This window comes from Lissotriton helveticus, chromosome 9, assembly GCF_964261635.1.
Source record: "Lissotriton helveticus chromosome 9, aLisHel1.1, whole genome shotgun sequence".
Lineage (NCBI taxonomy): Eukaryota > Metazoa > Chordata > Amphibia > Caudata > Salamandridae > Lissotriton > Lissotriton helveticus.
Genome location: NC_136070.1, coordinates 442,461,736 through 442,483,983, shown reverse-complemented (window position 1 = coordinate 442,483,983; position 22,248 = coordinate 442,461,736). Strand labels below are relative to the sequence as shown.

Genomic DNA, 22,248 nt, shown 5'->3' with positions numbered 1-22,248 from the left:
AAAGTTTCCGGATCCAGACTGACGCCTGGGGATATTCTAAGGTAAGGAATCTAATACTAACTACTGTTTCTTACAGATATATCGTTACCGAAGGTAAGTAACTTGTTCATACAGATGAGTTCTAAAGTTCAGGGGTCTGGGACCCAGTATTTGTACACAAAAATCCTTTGATCTTCCAGGCAGAGGGTGTCGGTGTCCGGCCAGAACTGGTTGGGCCTTCTCTGTTGTGAATTCCTGGCAGGAGGTGGAGACGGCTTCGTCAGAGGCAGACCAGGCCCTTTGAGGTGCAAGGAAATCTCCTCCATCTTCCCCCCATCGTAACCCAGGTCTGTTTAGCCCTTCCCTGACCTACCTAGACTATCCGGAGCCGCCCTGCTCCCTAGCCATCTGTCGTCCAAAAACCAGACAGGCAATCCACATTCCAGCAGAGGCACACAAGATGACTGAGCAAAATAATACCCACTTTCGAAAAGTGGCCTCTATGAACTCAGAATGAAAAGGGCACCCCCGCTAAAGGCTGCGTCTTTAAACACTGAGTTCAGGCATACCAAACTTCATTCACTTCTACCTTTTTCAGGCTACGTACTTGGGTGGCACAATCCGTGCTGCAGGCCCACGAGTAGCGGTTGACTCACAAGCCCCGGCACCTGCTGTGCCCTTTACTGGGGACTGACAAGTAAGTCACACATCCAATCATAACACAATTTACCACAGAAGCACCTGTGCTTTACCACTGATAAGCAGTGCAAAAAGCGCGCATAAACGTTATACCAGCAAAAACAGAGTCAAAACCTGGAGGGCAGAAAGCAAAAACTCGGGGGAAACACGCCAAAAGATGCCAAGTCTAACACACATCTTCCATGAAAAAGCGATGCACTTCAGAACCCTCCTCAATACCGCCAAAAACACTCAATAAGTTATTCGATCTTGTCAAAGCACCAACATCTCTCCCACCATATTTGACGATCCCCACCCCAAGATGGCGGCAGAATTTGCAGTTTTCTTTGATGAAAAAGTCAAATCACTTGTGGATCAGGTTACTCATCTTACCCCCCTGAAGACCGCAAATCCTTAGCTCCGTGGCAGAACTTTGACACCATCACCAAAATGGCCCTCCTTGAAAGCACTCTAGAAAGTGAACACTAACCATTCCATCGACCCAATCCCCAGTGACATTGCCATAGACTTTTACTTCCACACGCTCTTCTACTGGACTAGTCTGATAAGCCTCTTTCTCAACCAAGACTACCTTCTCGCTGCCCTTAAAACAGGATATGTTGGGGGGGGCGTGGCCAAGATGGCGGCGGAGTATGACGTGCTTTCGAGTCCCTCCGGCGCCGGGCCTTCTACAGCTTTGTACAGCACCCTGCTCCGAGCTCATTTGTGACTCTCGAGGTCCCCCTGCATCGCCGGGGGTCCGTGTTCGACTATCGGCCCCGGGCTGCCTGCGGAGGCGCCCCGGTACGGCGGCGGACCCAGAGCGGAAGGGACGGGCCGCACAGCCGAGCAGAGGAGAAGTGGCGCTGTGCATTCCCCGGAGGTGGCGGCCTGCTCGGAGGGGGTCGCGGCCTGGGGTGGCTCTGGCGGTGCTGTTCGGGGCTGCCCGGTGAGGACGGGAGCCTCCGGGACACGTCTGCGGACCCTGAACGGTGAGCGGCGAGAGGGGCCGGGCGCGAGGGGGAAGGCGCCTTCCGGCACAGCTGCCACGCCAATCCGAGGCTTGCGGCCTTGACACAGCAGCGGCACGGACAGTGCCGTGGGGCCTGCGGGTGGCGATTTCGAGCATCCGGTGACGAGGAAGTCAGCCCGGCTGCCCCGACGGACCCTGGCGGGAGTGAGGTAACGCGGCCGCGTGAGGGGGGCTGCACCGGCCGGCCTCACGGACTAAGCGAGTCCGAGGCTTGAGGCCTAGTCACCGCGTCGGAGAAGACTGTGCAGCGAGATCCACCCTGCTGCGAGGTACCTGAGCGCATGGAGGGATTGAGGTGGTGGGCACGCACGGAGCTGTGCTGAGCGCGAGGCGGTGTACTGGCTCGGAGAAGCGGGTGCTTACCGAAGAACCCCATAGCCACTGCTAGCGACCCGGTTAGCCTCTTGAGGTGTCCCTCGTTCTCCCACCGCGGTGGACGTAGGAGTGGCTGGATGATCTGGGGGAACAGTGATTTGGATTGTGAGCCCAATAGAGGGTGGAACCTGGTATAGGAGGCAACTGCTCAGGAATCGAGCCCGGGGCCTGCGGGCCTACTGAGACAAGGGACCGATCTGTGGCACTGCGAGGAGTGGTGGGTCCCTGGACAATGTGCTTCTCTCTGCGCTGAGGCGGTGCTGGCATCTGAGCGACTGTGCAGCTGAGGCCCTTGGGACTTCGTCTTTGGCCCAGGATAGTCCTCTCCAGGATTTTCCTCGATCGGACGACGGGAAAGCCAGCAGTGGGCGCCATATACCACGTGGGGCCTTCAAACCTGCCGAGGGGCGTTGGAGTAGTCTGTGGGCTCCTGGACTGGGGAAGTGTGCAGTCGGGTCGGCGGACCTGCGAGCTGGTGAAGGGTGATCCCCCGCCCTGCATATCCGACTGAGCAGAGGTGTCGCGATGTCTTCCTCACTGCGCAAAGGGAAGCCTGGCAAGGATGGCCCCCCGAAGGGATCCCAGCAGCCGGCGTCCCCCGGACCCAGCGTTTCACCCCAGCAGAAAGATGATGAGGCCCCCGCGACCAAAGCATTCATGACGGAACTTTTCGCCTCTATTAAGGAGGATATTTCTGAGCTCCGCTCTCAACTGGCGTCAGACCTTCGTGAGGTGCGGAGGGACGTGGATGGTATCGGGGAGCGGGTAGCAACCTTGGAGGATCACGATTTAAGCATGGCGAGCGACGTCCACCAGTTGCAGCAGGATATAATTCAGCTTACTGAACAGAACTTAGACCTCCAGGCTCATGCGGAGGATTTAGAGAATCCTTCCCGCCGGAATAACATCCGCATACGTGCGGTGCCGTGGGACGGTGAAGCGGGTGACCTCCGAGGCTATGTCCAGGCCCTTTTCTTGCAGATACTGGGAGAAGAGGACATGCAGGATATCAGGATGGACAGAGTCCACAGGGTCGGACTGCCTAGGCGGGGAGGGCCGCCTCCTGACATTCTAGTCTGTGTGCATGACTTCCAGTTAAAGGAACGCATCCTGCGGAAAGCACGGGATATCCCATCACTGCAGTTCTGAGAGCACCGTCCTCAACTCTACCAGGACCTGGCGGCAACGACGCTCCAGAAGAGGCGAGAGTTCCGCCCAGTGACCGCTTTCCTGCGAGAACGTAACATCTCCTACTCGTGGGGTCACCCCTTCCACATCATCTTTAGGTGGCAAAACAGACTTGCGCAAATTCGTTCTCTCCAGGTGGCGAAGGATCTTCTGGGTCTGGATGACACGACTCCATCACAGGAGAATGGTGGCTCACCATCACGGAGGCGCAGACGGTCCTCCTCCTGGCAGAGAGTGGGCCCGGAAACAGATCGTAGAAGGCCTGATCTCACAACTAGCCTACAGGAGAGGGGAGATGCGGTGGCGTCAGTGGCCTCAGCGACGTTGGCGTCTTCCCAGCAGAGCTCCGGAGCGGCCTAATTCTTGAGCTGATGGCCGACTGGTGCCGGAGGGGCACGTGAACTTCGGTGCCGTGGGTATGGTTGTACTTTTTGAGAAGACACCCCGGACCGTGGCCCTGGGGGACCCAATTGTGGTGCCCCGTCCCCAGCTCAGGAGGAACTCTACGGACTACTTCCCACTGGGACTGTTGAGTACATTGATTTTGATTTTGTTTGTTTCCTGGGGGGAGGGGCCGGTGGGGGGGTCTGGGAGAGGGTTGGGGGGGATTGTTGGGGACTGGGCGGGGGTTGGGTGGGGTGGTGGTGACCGATGTGTGAATGCAGTGAGTCCTTTCCTCTCTGGAGGTGTGACGCTTGGCCTTCTGGGTTTCAGGTTCCTCGGCGGAGGCGTTCCTTGCTTAAATGCTGTGACTGAAATTACACTTTGGCTGCTGTGGGGCCGGGCTTTGGGGGCACATTGGGCTTGGTGCGGGGACCTGGGTTGGGGGGGGGGGGGGTCTGGTGGAAGGGAGCGGGATATGAGTGGGACACGAGGTGTTGCCTGGCGGGGGCATGTGGACAGGACAGGTTCAAGGCGATGGATACTAATGTTTTCCCATGCCGCTTAGTATCAGAACATGGAATGTGAAGGGCCTCAACTCCCCACAGAAACGCCAAAAAATTTCGAAATACTTGACTGACCATCACTTAGATATAGTGGGTCTCCAGGAGACCCACCTGGCACGTAGAGATGAGCTCCGGCTCCGACACAGACATTTCCCGCTTATTTATAGGTCCTCTGCACCCACTAAACACAGGGGGGTGTCTCTCCTCTTTAGGGCATCCCTTCACTTCCAACCTGTAGGTGTAAGTTGTGATAGGGAGGGGCGCTGGCTGATGGTCAAGGGGCTGTTTTACGGAATACTGTGCACGTTTGTGGTGGTATATGTTCCCAATGCTAAGCAGATGGCTTTCTCCAGGGCTTGTTGGATAAAGTGGGGGGCTTTGTAGAGGGATATCTGTTCTTAATGGGTGATTTTAACATGGTGTGGGACAAGGACCTAGATAGCTCCCGAGCCCAAAGGGCGGACACAGAGGTTTTCTCCGCTGACTCGCAACGCCTTGTGGGCGATTTAGGATTGATTGACCGCTGGCGTTCCTTGCACCCCCATGCTCGAGATTACACCTTTTTTTCCCACGTCCACCATCCTATTCTCGCCTGGATCATATCTTTTTAAGCCAAGCTCTCAGGGGAGATGTCCGGGATTCTAGCGTCTTTCCGCTCTCTGTGTCAGATCATAGCTTGCTAGTTCTTGGGCTGCATTGGTCGGTGAGGGGAGACGGTCTACGGAGGTGGTACTTCCCGGCCGCACTTGTCCGGGATGATGCATCCTGTAAGGAGTTGCGGATTGCCATTAGGGACTTTCTGGCCCTCAACCCGCCTTCGGACACATCGATGTTCAATACGTGGGACGCGTGCAAAGCCTCGCTGCGGGGCACCTGTCTGGACCTCAACGCACACCTCAATAGGTTGAGGTGAAAGGAGCGGGAGGAACTGGAGTCGGAACTTGCTCTTTTGGAACAGGCGCACAAGTCGAACCCGTCTAGAACGACTCTCCGGCCGTTAACAGCTGTGCGGGGTAAATTGAAGGCTCACTACAACAACCAAGCTGAATTTACCCTTCTGCGGCTTCGGCGTGTCTCCTATTCGCAGAGGAATAAGGTAGGGAGGCACTTGGCCCGTCAGCTCCGGGACAAGAGAGAGAAGGAATACATTGGAGGAATCCTGGATCCGGCTGGGTCCCTGCATCATCGGGATGAGGACAAGGCGGACATCTTTGGCCGCTTTTATGCTGCACTTTATGTGGGCGATTCTTTGGATCAGGAAGCGCAAGGACGGTTCCTAGCTGACCTCCCCATACCACAGGTCTCTAAGGAGTGGAATGAGCTCCTGGCTGTCCCTGTCTCCAGGACGGAGGTGTTGGACGCTATTAGGGACCTGAAGCTTCACAAGGCACCGGGCCCAGACGGCTACACTGCCCTTTTTTATAAATCGTTTGCGACAGAGCTGGGCGATTTTTTGGTTTCCCTCTTTAATGAAATGGCGATCACTGGGAGAACATCAGGGACCATGGCCGAGGCCATGATAACCGTGATCCCCAAACCGGAGAAGGATCCCTCCAAATGCTCGTCGTATCGCCCGATAGCTCGCCTCAATATCGATGCTAAATTATACTCTTCTATCATTGCCCGCAGGCTCCAGGACCTGATGCCGCCCATCATTCACCCGGATCAATCCGGGTTCATTAAAGGCCGACAGACGCATGACAACTTGCGACGGGTGATCCACTTGATAGAGAAGGCCACCCGATTCCGCATCCCCGCAGTTCTGGTGGGGCTTGACGCGGAAAAAGCGTTTGACCGTGTGGATTGGGGGTTCTTGTTCTGCACCCTGGAAGCCTTTGGCTTCTCGCGTCAGTTCATAACAATGATCCGTGCAAACTACAGCAGCCCTAGTTCTAGGGTGGTAATCAACGGGCACCGATCCGCTTGCTTCACTCACTCCCGGGGAACGAGGCAGGGCTTTCCCCTCTCCTCTTCGCCTTGAGTATCGAGCCTTTAGCTCTTGCGATACGGGAGCGGGAACAGATAAAGAACCTTCCCTTTACGGGTGAACAGCACAAAATCTCCCTGTTTGCGGACGATGTGTTGTTGTCAGTGGGGGATCCGGCTCATTCGTTGCCACATATTCAAACGGTGCTGTCCGAGTTTGAAGCTGTGGCCGGGTTTAAAGTCAACTTTGGCAAATCGTACATATTGAACCTAACTCTTCCTCCAGCGGAAATGGAACGGGTGCGCTTGCTCACACCCTTGTCATTGGCGTCCACCTCCTTATTGTATCTGGGAGTCCGGCTGACCCCTACCATACGATCGGTATTTACGGCACACTCCCCCCGCTGCTGGCGGCTGTGCGAGCGGACCTGGATCGTTGGAAACCGAAATATATTTCATGGCTTGGCAGGATCCACGCTTTAAAAATGGTCCTCCTCCCTAAATTCCTGTATCTTTTCCAGGCCCTTCCCATCCCTATAGAGGTGGATTTCTTCTGACGCCTTAAATCCTTGATGCTGAGATTCGTTTGGCAAGGTGGACGGGCGTGCTTCTCCTTCGCGATCCTGCGCCGCCCGCGGAAGGAGGGAGGGGTGGGACTCCCAGACATGCACCTGTACTATAAAGCCGCGCAGCTGCGGATACTGGTAGAATGGTCGCAGCAGCTCTCTAAGAAACACTGGCTGCATATGGACAGGAGTGTGGCTGGAAGATCGATCTGGGATTTGGCCTGGAAGCCCAAGGTGGACAGGCCCAAGAATGCTTACATCAGCACGCCCACTAGCACTGTCCTGAAGGTGTGGGACACGGTCACGGGTGATGACCGCTGGACCACGTTTCCGTCCCCCTTTACTCCCATACACTTTAATCCGGCCTTCCCGCCGGCGTTGCAGGAGGGGCCCTTCCGATTGTGGAGGGAGGGGGGTTGTAGAGCCCTTACGCATTTGTTCCACGGAACGACACCTCTTACATTTCATAATTGCATGCAAGATTACCGGCTCCCGGCCACGGAGCGCTTTCGCCACGTCCAGCTTCTCCATTGGGCGACCTCGACGGGTATGGGAGATGCCGCCACGAGACCATTCTCGCCATTTGAGGCCTTTATCCTCCGCACTTCCACTATGAAGGGGACAATCTCCTTCTTATATGGATTGCTACTGACCACCGCAGTTTCCCCCCGTCCCCGCTACATGGAACATTGGGAGGTCCTTTTGGGCCGGGACGTTACGGATGAGGAATGGAGGTGCCTCTGGCGGGATATAACGGCACACAATCACTCGGTGGATTTAAGAGAGGCTCATCTTAAAACCATGCTGGATTGGTACCTCTACCCGTCCAAATTACATCGCATATTCCCGGCCTCTTCGGACAGGTGTTGGAGGGGTTGTGGTCTGTTGGGGGACTTCCGCCACATTTGGTGGGACTGCCCGATCATCCGCCCCTTCTGCGCTAAAATTCTGTCCCACATCAAGGACATCCTGGGGTATCCGGTCCCGGACTCTATGGCTCATGTGCTCCTGGGTCTCCGCGACCCGGTGTTAGAACATCAAACAAAGGCGGATAAACATATTCTATGGCTCTGCCTTGGGGCCGCCAAGCTTACACTAGCCGCAGCCTGGAAGAAACCTACCGCCCCAGCTATGTCACTTTGGCACGCGAGACTATGGAGATTACTGAGCATGGAGAGAATGGCGGACATCTTCTTGGGCAGCTTTAAGAATTTCCTGTTCTGTTGGGGTCCCCTGGTCCGCTTTTTGTCACAGGGGTTGCCCTCTGCAGTCTGCCCATCCGCCTTCCGGGCCCTTCACCTTTTCCAGATTTAATCGGATTGTATGACTGAGGAACTGAGAATGTGTGTGATGGCGCCACCACCTGGGGAGGAGGGGAAGGGGGGTAGGGAGGGAACCAAGTTGGGGTTGTTAGTTTGTTACCTGTTGCGGCACCGCATAGCTTATTGAGGAGCTCAGATTCTTTTGGCCCCGGGCCGCACTGCTTTCTTACGAGGGCTCGGTCATCCCTTTGACTAGATTACCGGTCGATTGACCGTGAAGTAGCTTGAGCCTATTTTCTTTGTTTCTCCTCGATATGCACTAACTCTGAGAACTGACCTTTATTGATACGCTATTTTGCCTCATTTGCCTCCTTCTACGACTTTTACAGCGCCCCTGTGTGGGGAATGTTGCGGGCTTGCCGCTTGTAAACTTTCTTTCTTTCCCCTTCCTTTCTTCTGCAAAAACATAAATAAAAATTTTACAAAAAAAAAAACAGGATATGTTACTTCACTTCTTAAGAAACCCTTTGCTGATGCGAAAGATCTCAACAACTTTCACCCTATCATCAACCGCCCTTTTCTTGATAAAATTACAGAAAGATGTGTGGTGAAGCAACTTTACCAACACATCAAGGTTAACTTCCTCCTTGACGAATTCCAATCTGGTTTTACCCAAGGCTGCAGTACCGAAGCTGCACTACTACATGTGATTGATGATTCCCGGCGAGTATTTGACTGGTGAATCTTATCTCCTGACCTCTTCTGGACCTATCCGCAGCCTTTGACACTGTTAATCACAACACTGTTCTGAACACTTTAAAGTTAAGAATGGGTTTTGAAGGCACAGTGCTCAAATGGTTCGAATCATTCCTCTTGGGCTGATTCTAGATGATCAAAATAGCAAACTGTCTCTCCACTTCAATGGCTGTTGGACAAGGCGTCTCTCAAGGCTCAATATTCGAACCCACACTGTTCAACCTTTTCATTGAACGGCTGGGTAATCTCCCAAAAAATCTGGGATCCATTATCACCTTTAGGCGGATGATACCCAAATCTACCTAAAGGTTTCTTCCACTCATGACATTTCAATCCTCAACACCACTCTCACCTCCAGCCACCACTGGCTGTCAACTCATCAACTAATTCTGAATCCTTCCAAAACAGAATTTCTTCTCCTCTCGCCCTCACTATCGCCTCTTCTTATCCAAACTTGGATGAACAATCTCAACATTCTCAACAACAAAAATAAGAAATGGGGGACCCCGTCTATCATATTCTTTGAGGCTAGGGAAAAGAGGGGAATTGTTAAACTATACTATATGAAATATTTCCCTCGTAGCCTATATATATTTTCCTTTCAACATTGTTTATATTTCTTTAAATTATCATCAGAGGACAACAGTGTCATACATACACCCATACTACAATCACTCAAACACTTTCACACAAAACACAGCCACACAATATCTGTTCACAGTTGAGTAAAAACCATGGCCAGGAAAAATCCTGCAGCAGGATTTGTTTTGTCGGAAAGTGTTTGAGTGACTGTAGTATGGGTGTATTTATGACATGCTGAACCAGGGTTTTGTAGATTTTTGTCCTTAAAAATATTTACACTGTAATAGTGTTGTATGTATTTGAGAAAAGTATTTGTTTTTTATTTGAATTATTATTGATGAATATGGATTTACAACCATGAAAAAATAGGAGCTGTTTATGTAGAATATGTTTTTGAAAAAAAGTTTCTGAAAAAAGAGAAAAAAATATATATTTTTCAGATAAATAAAAATAATAATGAGATGAGTATAGGTGTCACTGTTGTCCTCTTAAAGAAATATAAGCAATGTTGAAAGGAAAATATATATAGGCTACGAGGGAAATATTTCATATAGCATTCTCAACAACAAACCTATCATAACAGACAATGCCAAATCTCTAGGCGTCATCCTACACAAAAGGCTCATCTTACAGTCCCATATCAATTCCATCATAAAAAGAATGCACGCTACCAACAGTGCCTTCTCTGAGGAGTTTGGCTCTTCTTTCCTGAACAAGACCTAAAAACCTCGGTCCAATCTTTGGTACTTTCCAGATTGGACCACTGCAATTCTTTCCTTGCTGGCCTCCCCAAATCCCACCTTTCCCCTCTAAGATCCATTCTCCACACAGCAGCTTGCTTCGTATTTGGGGCAAAAAAAAATGATCACATCTCACCATTACTGTTGTCTCTTCGCTGGCTTCCTATCAAAGCAAGGTCAATTTAAAAGACTGCCTATATCATCCACAAAGTCTTGCACACCTCCACCCAACGCTATCTCGCTAATAAACTCAAAATCTCTGGAGGCTGTAGACCTTCACGCAATGCGGAAAACTTACTGCTCGAATCTCCTACCTTCAAAAGGGAAAGATTTATGGCTCAATCCTTCTTTGGTAATGCGACCAAAATCTGGAACTCACTTTCTCAATCCCTCCGAACCACCACCTCATTTCGACCTTCAAAACTGATCTTAAAACTCTCCTCCTCCAAAGGAACTTCCTGGAATAGTTCAACTAATTTCTTGACCCTTACGGTCATCGAGCACTCCAATTATATCAACTTTATAAATATGTATTTAATCCTGCTTTTAACCTAGCATTGCCCCCTTTTATTTTTTACAATATAAATATGCAAATAGTTAGAGTTGGAACTGCATGTATGTAACTCATTCTTTCTTGTATACCTTTGTAACTATATATGTAACTTGTTAGCGTGCTTAGTGTATTTTGTGTACATTATGCAACTTACCTGTTTAATTTGTAAAGCGCTCTGACACCTTTGGGTAAAGTTCGCCCTATACAAAACTGCATTAAATAAAAAAAATTAAAAATAGCATGTCCATACGCTAAGCACTGCGTCCACATAGCAACCCCTATTTAAACCGCTGAACTGTGAATGCAATTCCTCACCCCCAACAGACGGGTGTGTCTAGCAATTTTTGGGTACAAAGATGGCATGCTTAAGCAACACTTTTCCATTTCAGGTGTTGTGTACGGTTACCCATGTTGTCGCTTTATGAGGGGGCATTCATGCAGTAAGCGTTTCCAGTGCCGATCCTCATCTAGAATTAATGTGCCAGAGTTGGCCGCTTCATAACACTTCTTTTTTTACCAGTTTTTTTATCCACTGCTCTCCTGTTCACCACCCCTACCTGATCTCTTATTCACCACCTCCACCCGATTGCCAAACCCAATACATACATGCCTACCCTCCTGATTCAATCGGGCGACTTCCAATTTCAAGGCTAGTCTCCCGCTTCCCGATTCCTAATGCAAAAACCCAATTCTGATTACCGTATCATGATCTGCTGGAAACAAGGCAAATGTGAAATGTTGGTGCCTGTCACGCATGCTTACATCTTCCACTCCAAGAATTACCTCTGACATAATACGTTAACGCTTTGTAAATAATTCTTGTAGAGATTAGAGCATGTGACAGACCTCGAAATTTTATTTTTGGCAGTTTTACATAGTGCATACACCATACATGCTAGAATAGACCCGATTTAGGCAGAAGTTCCAATTCTTGAAGCCAAAATGGATTTATTTTGGTTATCTCCTGCCTGAAATTGCCTCTGCTTTCATAGAAGTCAATAGGGGAATGCCTGCTCTTGATTATTTTTAAGAATCTCTCCCTCTCCCCTTCTAAAATGTTGGCATGTATGCCAATAGCTTGCCTATAGACGCGACCTATTGGCTTTGCCTATGCTTGTTTTATCATAGAGCGGAAAAATTTGGCAAACATTAATATCACAAAATCCTAGGGGAAGAATCTGCTGTCTTCCTTTTGTATGTGTTAAACCGGAGCGGTAAGTGACTCGCCACCAGGGGCGCTATCACGTCGCACTGATCTTAGCATAATGGGAGCCACTCCCGTACTGTGATTCTCTATGATCACGGAAGTACGTCTTACCCGAAGCTCCTTGCGTGTCCCACTGTTGCTGACTGTGACCTTCCTCGTTTACGGCGTTCAACCTAAAGTTGCCGGTGTGTGTCAGCACAAGGTGAGCAGAGTTTATTTTCTGTTCTTTGTGTTCTGATTAGCGATTTTTGTCTTCACACTTGTGAGCGCTTGAGCGGCATACAGGAGGAGTCTTTTAACTAGTGGAAAAGGTATGGTTGATCTGGGTCTGTGTTTTGGATTTATAGTCATTCATGCTGAGAATGCAATCCCTATGACACTTCAACCCTCCGGCCTCTGTGTTGTATATATCGGGAGTGGTTAATGTGCCCATTGATTTGCAAGAGCTGTATCGGCACCAACGCCCTATGCATTCATTCAAACATACTGCAGTGCAGTCTATTGCACTTGAAAATGGGATTATGCGCATGTCCACCATATGTGGTCCATAACGGTTCTCGCTGTATTTTTTCGAGTTTCCCCAACTATGACCGTGCATAGCTCTCTCTCGCCAGTGGGTTGCAGCATAGCATTTAACGTGCCTAGCGTTTATAAATAAGACATTTGTAAGTGCGAAACAGAAGATTGAGTCTTCCTTTTATTGTTGCCACACAAAAAAACGCATATAGTTACGAAGTACAAACCCCTGAAAACAATTTGGGAAATAAAAAAGAATGCAATAAGCGTTTCTTAAACGCCCCTACAAAGGTGGCTAATATTGAAAAATAGCAAGACTACTTGCGTCACAAAATGATGGCACATCCTTAGAATACTCATAAGACATTGCGCCCCAAGGTGGTTGTACTGCAGAAAACTAATCAAATAATCGTACCCGCCCTGTTTTAGTATGCTGATTTATTTACATACATTTATATAGTGGTTTGTGCCTTTATCATTGGAATGTGGAAGTGTGCATATTCCAGCCCGTCACTACACCTATTCTGAGAGAACTGGTGCACTGAAACTAACTTTATTTTCATTATGCCACTGATGGCGTAGACGCAAGCTATACCAGTCCACCCAACTAACTACTATAGTGTTACTAACTAGCCAAGTCTGCGACATTCCGAAAGATCTGCTACACTTTGCTAATCCTCAGAGGACTTCAACATAGTAGATGCAGCTGATCTCAAATCCAGAGTACCAACATCCTGTTATGACAAAAGAATGTCTATAACACATTTAATCTTTGTAAATCTACTCAATAGCTGACTCCACAGAATTGTAATCCTACAAAGGAGAATATGTTTACATATTGTCCACGAATTTCTCTGATTACCACTCACTCCTCAAAATCTGTTTCTCACCCTGATGCTGAAGATCAGAGTGGATGACCTTGTCACATTCAGCGTAGGAAATGAGATTGAAAACATAAACAAAACATTACCAGCACATTTGAGGGACCTGCAAATCGGGGATGCTGGCATATTACTTGTTATAAAAAATAGTCTTTTTAGTACTTTTATCATCCATCGCACCACCAAGTTCCTTGTCCCGTAACTCCTCCTCGGTGTGTAGTGTCGTTCCTATATTACCAATAGGCTCTGCGCATTGGAATAACATATCCTATAGATTTGACGTCGGACTTATGCCGACTAGGTCTCTATTGAATATATTATAATTAATTGTGAGTGCCAGCTAGCTCAGGGGTCACTTTTCTCGAATACACTCGAAGGGATTCGTTTCTGACAACCGCATAAACATGACAACTTTGTTTCCCCTAAAATAAAACGGATCTTCAGTCGTGGAAACAATAGATAGATATTTTACTCAGTCATTCGTGCATGCTTCGTTTCATCAGAGGTGCAAAGAAATAGAGAGACAGGCGTTTTCAATAAAAAGATTTATTGAACAGTTCTTTCTCATGCAAAAGAAATGAACTGCTACAATCGTAATACTGGCTGTAAAGTATAATGCTTACAGCAAGAAGAGTATTATAAAATAATTCTGTAAAAGTAAGGTATGGTTTCTGAGCCATAAAATACATACATAAATAACAAAGCTAAAAGTACTCAACTGGTGCTTCTAAAATACGCCTACCCCAATGTACCTAGCCCAAGTCTAGTACGAGGGAAGAAGTAAGTATGGTGTTGCATAGGTTTAGTTTCTTTGCCAAGAATCTATCCAAGATTTCTCTTAGGGTCTAATCAGCTCCGTACCTTGGTTTTAGAATGAAGGTGGTCTGGTATCTCTGTCTCGGACTCGATTTCCCAACACCCCGCAAGGGGAGCTTGGAAACACTGAAGCTGGATTCTCGGCAGGAGAAGAGACCGCTTCCTGATCAGTGCGTCAGCTGGAGGGTCGGCTTCCTTCGGCTCATGCTGTAGCGAGCTGCGTCGGGCAAGTAGATAGTCAAACTGCTCCGAACCACCGTGCTAGGGCAAGTGTAGGCATATTTATTTATACCTTGAAGGTGCCTAGTGTGACGTAAAGTCCGACATAATAACGTCACCAAAGAACCCCAAGGGAATGGTAGTTCTTTGAAAACTCCATGATTTCTAGGACAAATCAATATTCAAGCAATTGGATGTCCCTGACAGCTGAAACCGAGTTTTCCAAGAAATCGTTGTGGCTTTTTGGAACTAGTGGAAGTAGCCATGCCTGTATTTGGACTGCATGGTCAATGTCTAAATATGGTTATGATTTCTATGCCTCTATAAGGGCAAGGTGAATTCTACCTATATAAGGGCATGAAACGGTAAATTACGCTTGGATCCTAAAACGCTACACAACAGGTGGTCATCAGGCACGACATGGTAACACTTCTCACGTAGATCCAAAACTAATATAGCTTTTTTCTAACCATACATCTTCCTTGGTGCGAGCAGGTGCTTGAACACCTTACCTAATCTAGGGGTAGTAAGTGATATATAAATGATACAGTACAATGTTAATATTTTCCCTCAATATTGGAGTATAATCCCTGATTTTATTGTCTTGTCCACATTAGACAAGTATCCCCAAAAGTGTTTGATTCTTGAGACATAACTACAATCTGCAGCAGGAACCTTTTGGAATGGTGATTTATCCAACCTCTGCAGAAGAGTGAGTCTTGCTCTTGCCTGCCAGGATGTGGACTGAAATTAGCAACATTGTTACAGTGGTGACTGTTAAACTGGCAGACTTTTATAATGTCTGTCTTACAATTGTTGTTCTTATGCAAAATAATAGTGAATGTTGCATTGGACTTGTACATCCTTAAAGCCCCTGCCAAAAATGGCCAATTAATGTACGATAGAACACTGTCGCAATTGGAATCAAGATATGTTTTCTTCCAAACTTTAAATCGGGCAGATGTGCAGCAGTATCTTCCAAACTTTAAATCGGGCAGATGTGCAGCAGTATCTAATCACAATGTTAAATAAATGCTTTTTTCGAACTCGAAAAAAAAAATACAGCTAGAATGACTGTAAAACAACATTAATAAAAGTATTTTGTTTTTAGGTCTCGCCTCCCAGATAGGGTAAACTGTCTGGTTAGGGAAAAAAAACGATTGTGGGTTTACCAATAGCTTAAAGGCGCTTACAGTCCATTGGCTCTCTTTTTTTGTCTCTCTCATATGCTTATTTGATGGATTTTCTTGATTATCTTGTTTTTGTCCCCCCTCCAGAGCATAGCCTCTTTACCATCTCTCTCATTGTTGAACTTCTGTCCTCCCACATCTCACTGTTATGGTACGTTTTTTTACTTTTTGTTTATGCACTCCATGAGAATGCCTGTGTTTTCAAGCTGTCTCCCTCATACTTCCACCATTACCACATCCTCCACCGTGCTTGATGTTACTTTGTCGCCTGGGCGCTACTCCCCTGACTCCCTTGTTTTTCTCTTCCTTGTATGCTTCTTCCTGCCCTGTGTTTTCATCTTCCTCATGCACTGCTATTCTCTTCAACCCACCTTTAATTTTTCTTTAACACCCCACCAACTCCTCTCCCCTATCAACACAGTTTTATTTTTTATATATGTATGTGTTTATATGTTTGTGTGTGTTAATTTGTTTTTGTAAGACCAGGCTGCAAATCTTCCACACTATTTTTCCATATTTGTTTTTTTACTGTTCCATCTTGGATCAGTAGATTAAAAAAAATGGTGCCCACGTCATTTCGTAGCTTAGTGCATGTGTGGTGACAGTTGCACACGCATTTATAATCATCATTCATGAGCACATTTAGAAAATGACGCCCACATCATAGCAATTTTTCTGAGGGATACTTCTAAGCCCAGATTCTCACCATGTAAATATCCTCAGGCACCAAACTGGGTCTGGAGAATTCGTCCATCAGCTCCCTCCTACGACAGTATGTGTGTGCAATGTCGGTGACTTTCTTTCCGCGTCATCCAACACATCCGGAGCTCGTCTCCTTTTCTTTTCTTTTCGGAAGATATTCTTTTCAAATTTTCTAGTGTGCAAGGGACATGTCACTCCCTAAAATGACAGAGTTTAAACCTTAGAAGGATTATCACAAACGACTGTCTGTGACTGATCCTTATCAGGTATGTCGCGGATCCTCCGACAACTCCAAATTCTGCAAAAAGTTCTCCAGCATGAATCGGAAGGCGATACAGGGACATAATCTATGTTGCAGAACATCACCAGAAAACATAGAAAAACATTCTCGACCAAATTCAGGAGTGCACTTTTGTGATTTTTCCTGCGACACGTCATGTTCCAACTCCAGATCTTCGGATAAGTCTAAGTAAAAAAAAAAGCACATGAGAAGTCAAATTCTCCCACATCCCGCCACTCTCGTTCTGAGTGTTCATGTGGACTCCAAGGTGCCTCTTGATCGCTGATGCCTACAGAGTAACCAATTTCACCAATCCAGTCATGATATGCCGAAATATCCAGGCTGCAAGGGAGAGATCTGTTATCTCCCTTATGCAGGAAGTCACACTGGTGTTAGCCAAAAAGCCGAGCTGTAAAGGAGAAGCCGACTTTAAATGGCAAATAGGTAACACTTGGGGGAGGGGCTGCTGTATTGTTTAGACAGACAGGCTGGCACTGTGGACAGGAGAGATGAAAGCAGTTGTCCAACCAGTTTTTGGAGATCTGAGTGTCGAGAGAACGGTTTTGCTATCTTGGGAGTGAGCAGAATGGTGCATCCTGGTATACTGAAATGCCACACTTTGCAGGAAGTTGTCATGAGGAAGGAGGGACCCTGGTAGCCTATTCGCTACCTATCTCATAGTACCCTGAGGGCATATTATGAAGGTGAATAGGGCATCCCTGGCACCCGGAACTCTGATCTTGACCGACTTGAAAGAAGGACCGAAGGATGTCTGAGGGACCAGCAAATAGAGACTGCACTTACAAAAACGGACCCTGGTGGCTGGAAAAGAGAGGACTGTGCTTGCCTCGTCCTGCTCAGGGTGAACCTGTCTCTAGAGACCAGTCAAGCCACGAGGCCTCCAAGAGCTAACTGATGGCCTTTTTTGGGCAACGCAGGGACACAACAGCTGAAGAAGTCTGTTGGGGCAAGTGGGTAGCCCAAACAACCGCTGGTGTGCAGCACCAGGGAACAAGACCCAACGCACTGAGTTGCACCTGAGTTCTTAGAGTCCGGAAGTGCTGTCTGAGAGTTGCTGGCACCCTAAGAAGGCAAGGTATCTACCAGGGAAGGATTAGCCTGAGACTGTGACAATAGGTGAATGGTTGTCCAGTGGTGACTGGATGTCGGCTAGACAAGAGAGGAATTCCTGGTATGTCGTCCCTGCAACCAAGACCCCCACCCCCCCCCCCTCAACATCTTTGTAACCGAAGACCTCCCGCAGAAAGACATCAATCGACTGTCTCATCCTTTATCCCTTGTATCAAGACCACTCTGTAGAATTCCATTGCTACACGAATAACATGCCTGGAACTGCTGAAGGACTGCCTCTTCTGTGAAGATTACTGTTCTTGAGGACCTTGCTGGTCCTCCTGACTAGCTCCCTGCTGGAGTTGGTTGCAAAGGTTTTTTTTCTTATTCTTGCTTGTAAAATCAATTCCTCTAGACCCCAGAGAGAGCTTTTTCTTTCTAGTGTCCCATTTCTTGCGTGATTGGCTATTTGGTGCTGCTTAAATGCTTTAAACTTGTTTCTCTGGCTAAGCCTTTCTGCTCAGTGCCACAGCTACCCAAGGTTGAGCTGGGGGCTTTACAAAGAAACCTATTGGACCTAAAGGGGTTTGTAAGTGTATTACACAGTGACGTCTCACAACCACACCATATAATAGACCCCATTTCCTCAGACATGTTTTTAATACTTTTATTTGTACACATGCACTAAAAAAAAAAAAGCTTTTTTATTATTGGCCGTTTGAGATAATCAAGAATAGAAAATCGGGGGCAAAGTCAGTAACTGCCATGCGTTTTTGTAGATGGCATTTATGCTATATGTGCACGGTAAACTATTGCGATTTCAAATTTAAATGATTTTGTTTGGTTGCAGTTAATTAGCAGCTAATTTTGTTACCCATGGAAGGTTGATTGATCCCCTTTCTTTTTGGTTTTCCCTGTTAAAGCAGGTCCTGTCATGAGTCTGCTTTAAGAATATTTTTATAGTTACATTTTCTGAAATAGTGCTTGTTCCGTTAAGAAACAACCTGAACATCGCAGCTACGCAATGCCAGACTATAATTTAGCTTAGGTTCCTTTGCAGGTGGTGCCTATTCTTTTTAAGGAACGTGTTAAAGTGTGGCCAAGGATACAAGCGCTTTTATGATTTTGTTTGATACCACAGTGCGATTAGAAGAGGAAAATTGCCACTGACTTTGCTCCACTTTTAATCCAGACCTAATTATGAGCAATTGGTTTTAAACCTAGTTATAAACAAGGCCCACCGAGCAGATAAGGTCTCCATTAAATCCAACTACATATACCATGGGCACAGAAAATGAGCCACTACTACAAATTATAGGTGACACCATGTCACCATGAATCATTTTGGCCTAGTGAGCTGTATATTGTGTTGGCCCACTTCACTGTTTTTGTTCTTTTTGGGCATTGCGCTTTTTCTTTTGCATATTTTTATTGCGTGTTTATTTGAAATGTGAAGAACCCATGAAGTGTCAAGTTAGTTGAGGTGGTGATCTACCTTTCGTTATAAGGGAAACATTCTTCTTCTTTGCAGATCATTTTTTACAGAATTTCTATGATCTCATTTCGTTTGTCTTTTTGTTCATTAACTTAAAGCCGATAAATGCTTCAATACACCATAATGGTTAATCGTCTAGTCCAATTGTTCTTAAGCTTGTGGATCCCCACTTAATCATTACAGGATTCCATTGAACCCTAACTGAATCCCTACAAGTATCCAGGGAACTTCATTGAGTCATTATTGGAATCCTCGGATTCAGACCTAAGCAATTTCAATCATCTGAGCCGCAAAAAAAGAAACAAAAATAATGAAATCAGCATTCATCAAACAAATACATGAATGATATTTGTTTATCAAACAAATATAAAAAGCTTAAAGTTGTAATTGTTATGTGAATGTAGGAGCTTTTCTAAACTCAATTGAGGCCGCCCATCATCCATACTATATTTGTTTGATGCACTTAGGTCATGGGTCTGTTAGGTGAATTTGGTAGGGCATTTGGACTAAGGGTTAACTGGATTAAGTTGTCTCTTCAAACTGCATAGTTCTCCTAAGCCACAACGTCAGGAGGTCTGGAAGGGCTGATCACAGAGGACGGCGTACACCGTTAAATATTTGGTTGTACAAATATCACACTGAGCGTGATCTTATTGATGGTAATTTTGGGATGGCACTGGCCTCGATCCGACAATCCAATGCCTTTTTGGTTCTATCCCCAACGAGTAGGATCTCAATAGCAAAAATGCTGGTTCTTCCCAGGCTCCTTTATTTCTGTGCTGCACCTCCAGTAATACTGAAGAAACCCTTCTTCGCATACCTGCAGCTATTACTCACTGCGCACATAAGGGCAGGCGCAGGGTGGCAGTTAATACGCTGTATGCCTTGCTGCAGTAGGTAGGAGCTCAATTACGAGCTTTATTATGCAGCGTCACAACTCCAGTGGCCTATGCACTGGCTGGGGGAGCTACCGAATCCCCCATAGTCCATATTGTGCCAGGTGATTGCCTGCTATTGTAGTGGTTCCTGAGCACCCAGTCCTCAGAGGCTGAAACTATGTACTGTTGAAAGTCATCACAATTTGCTCGAGAAAGTATATTCATAGTGGTAAGTAGGCAATACCCAATGTCCCAAATCTTCCACTTTGGACTGTACCACAAAGTAGCCGCCTGATGGATTCATACCACATGTATACTTGGAGTACTGCTGGCATCGTGATCTGAGGGAACTAGTAGAAGACAAGAAGTTGCACTTGTTTGAGAACTGATGGCCACATATGCTCTATGACCCGGACAATTCCTCCTATGTTCTGCACTACGACGGGGTCATGGCTAGGATATGGGGCTCAGTGACATAAAGCCAATATTGCAGGACAGCTAGACATGGTTTTGGATTTGAGTTGGACAAAACAAGTCATCATAGAACTGTATCGGAGCCTGCTGCAGAGTACTTTGGGAGGGGGGGGTCATAGGCATTCAAGGACTGGTGGAAGACAAGTTAGTGGCCAGAATACAGTTGAATTTATTGGTTAGCTGTTTGGGCTTGGTTAAAGAGGGTGTCTAGGAATGCTAGGTGATGCTTCACCCAATTTAATTATGTAAATCATGCTTGTCTCACCCCAGACAGGATATGGAAGATATACGCTAGTGCCCAGTCCACTGTGTGCATGTGGTATGGGCCTGTCCGGTAATAACCACATTCTAGCGAGAGGTAACGCATTGCATTTTGGAGCCCACCGCCTCTATTCTGCTGTAAAAAACAATTAGATGCTTGCTAGACATGTGCACAGTTCCTAAACGAATGAATCTGCTTGTCTGCTTCCAGACCCTAGCTCTGGTACTAGCTAAGTGCCGTATAGCTTATGGCATGGAAATCCAGCAGGACTCCAGCAAGGGAGCTATGGTGGAAGGATATGGTGACGGGGGCCAGGGAGGAGTTGGCAGTGCCGCCAGACACTAGCCAGGGATAGGAGATGGCTATATATTGATTAATGAGAAATGTATCTTGAGAAATTGGAACAGAAATCAGACACACAACCACTGTGATTTGGGGGCCTGTGGGAAAGGATTGACCTGGGTCATGTGTGGTCACGGAGCTACACTGGGGTTATATCATGACTACCCTTTGGTGCCACCCCTATCTCCTTCAAAAGAAAAATTGTCCTCCAGATGACGGTCAGTCAATATTTAAAACTTTCTCCATGAAGCAACTGGCTGCTTCTTTCCTGATGCACACATAAGCATCTCCCAGTGTGTGCATTCAGTTTGCCTGGGCAGTTGCATGTGATTTGGGCCCACAAAGACAAAAGTACCTTTCTGGTTTCTTCATAGGTTTGCTTTTTTTAGTCGTTATCTCTAGACTTGAATATGAAAACATAAATATTTTTTGACTCTTGAATGAAATCTAATTTTTCTATGCTAATGTTGATGATGTCCCTGCATGCAAGAGATCTTGAAGTTGCTAAACTGTTTCCCATCCATCCTCACTAGTGTTTAGCCCCATTAGTGGGTAATGCATGGTCTCATCTCATCATCCACACCCTCTGCCTGATTCAAATGAAACTTACGACTTGTCTGTGCCATCCTATTGCAGTTGTCTGAGCTTTCTACCTTCCTTAACTTTAATATGGTGCTTGCTGCTGAATGCTTACAGTATTTGCATAGATTCTGCCTCAGTTCTGCAGTTGTCGTTGTCTTTGTCTTTATTACAAGGCAAATTCTCTACATTTACACTCGCCACCCTACCAGAGCATCATCTTTGCATTCATCTTTCGAACAAACTTCTTATAATTGTAAGTTTGTATCCTCATTCCAATGAATATGGTAGTATTCGACTCTAACTTCACCTGCTCTCCACTTTGCGACAGTTCTTCAATATCAGTCTTGTTAGGGTCTCTCACTTTATATCTCGGTTTAAAGAAGTCTTGTCCTTTTTTTATGCACTCTGGCTACTGACACCTGTGCTATTTGCAAAACATTTAGTTAACAATTCTTTAAAATACACATAGTTTGTAGATATTCGCCCCAGACACCCCTAGTGGCATAATGTGCCCTTACAGTTATAACAATCCCCTCTGGCACATGTGGTGCCCAACCACACTACTCTAGTTGAAGATGTGGTGCCCAGAAATCTAGAACCTACAAGCTGCTTTCTAGCTTAAGTGTAAAATGAGCACTCTAACTCTTTGTTAAGTTATCATCTTCTGGCTGACTTCTTTGCTAGCATAGAAAAGCCAAGCAAGTCATTATTTTCTGTAAACTATGAAGGTTTGGTTGCACTATTAAGT

General features: G+C 46.8%; 1 protein-coding gene across 2 annotated transcripts in view; it reads left to right on the top strand.

The window, feature by feature from the left end:
* The window catches only part of ATP5MJ (ATP synthase membrane subunit j), a 199,181-nt gene that overhangs the window by 152,602 nt on the left and 24,331 nt on the right, over positions 1-22,248 (top strand). The window contains exon 1 of one of the 2 annotated variants that reach the window (XM_078660266.1): positions 11,861-11,994. The exons of the other annotated variant lie outside the window; for it this stretch is intronic. Within the exon in view, the coding sequence (XP_078516392.1) occupies positions 11,881-11,994 (114 nt within the window). The 5' untranslated portion in view covers positions 11,861-11,880. Of the gene's footprint in view, positions 1-11,860; positions 11,995-22,248 lie in introns of those variants that run through there. 2 annotated transcript variants of the gene reach the window in all.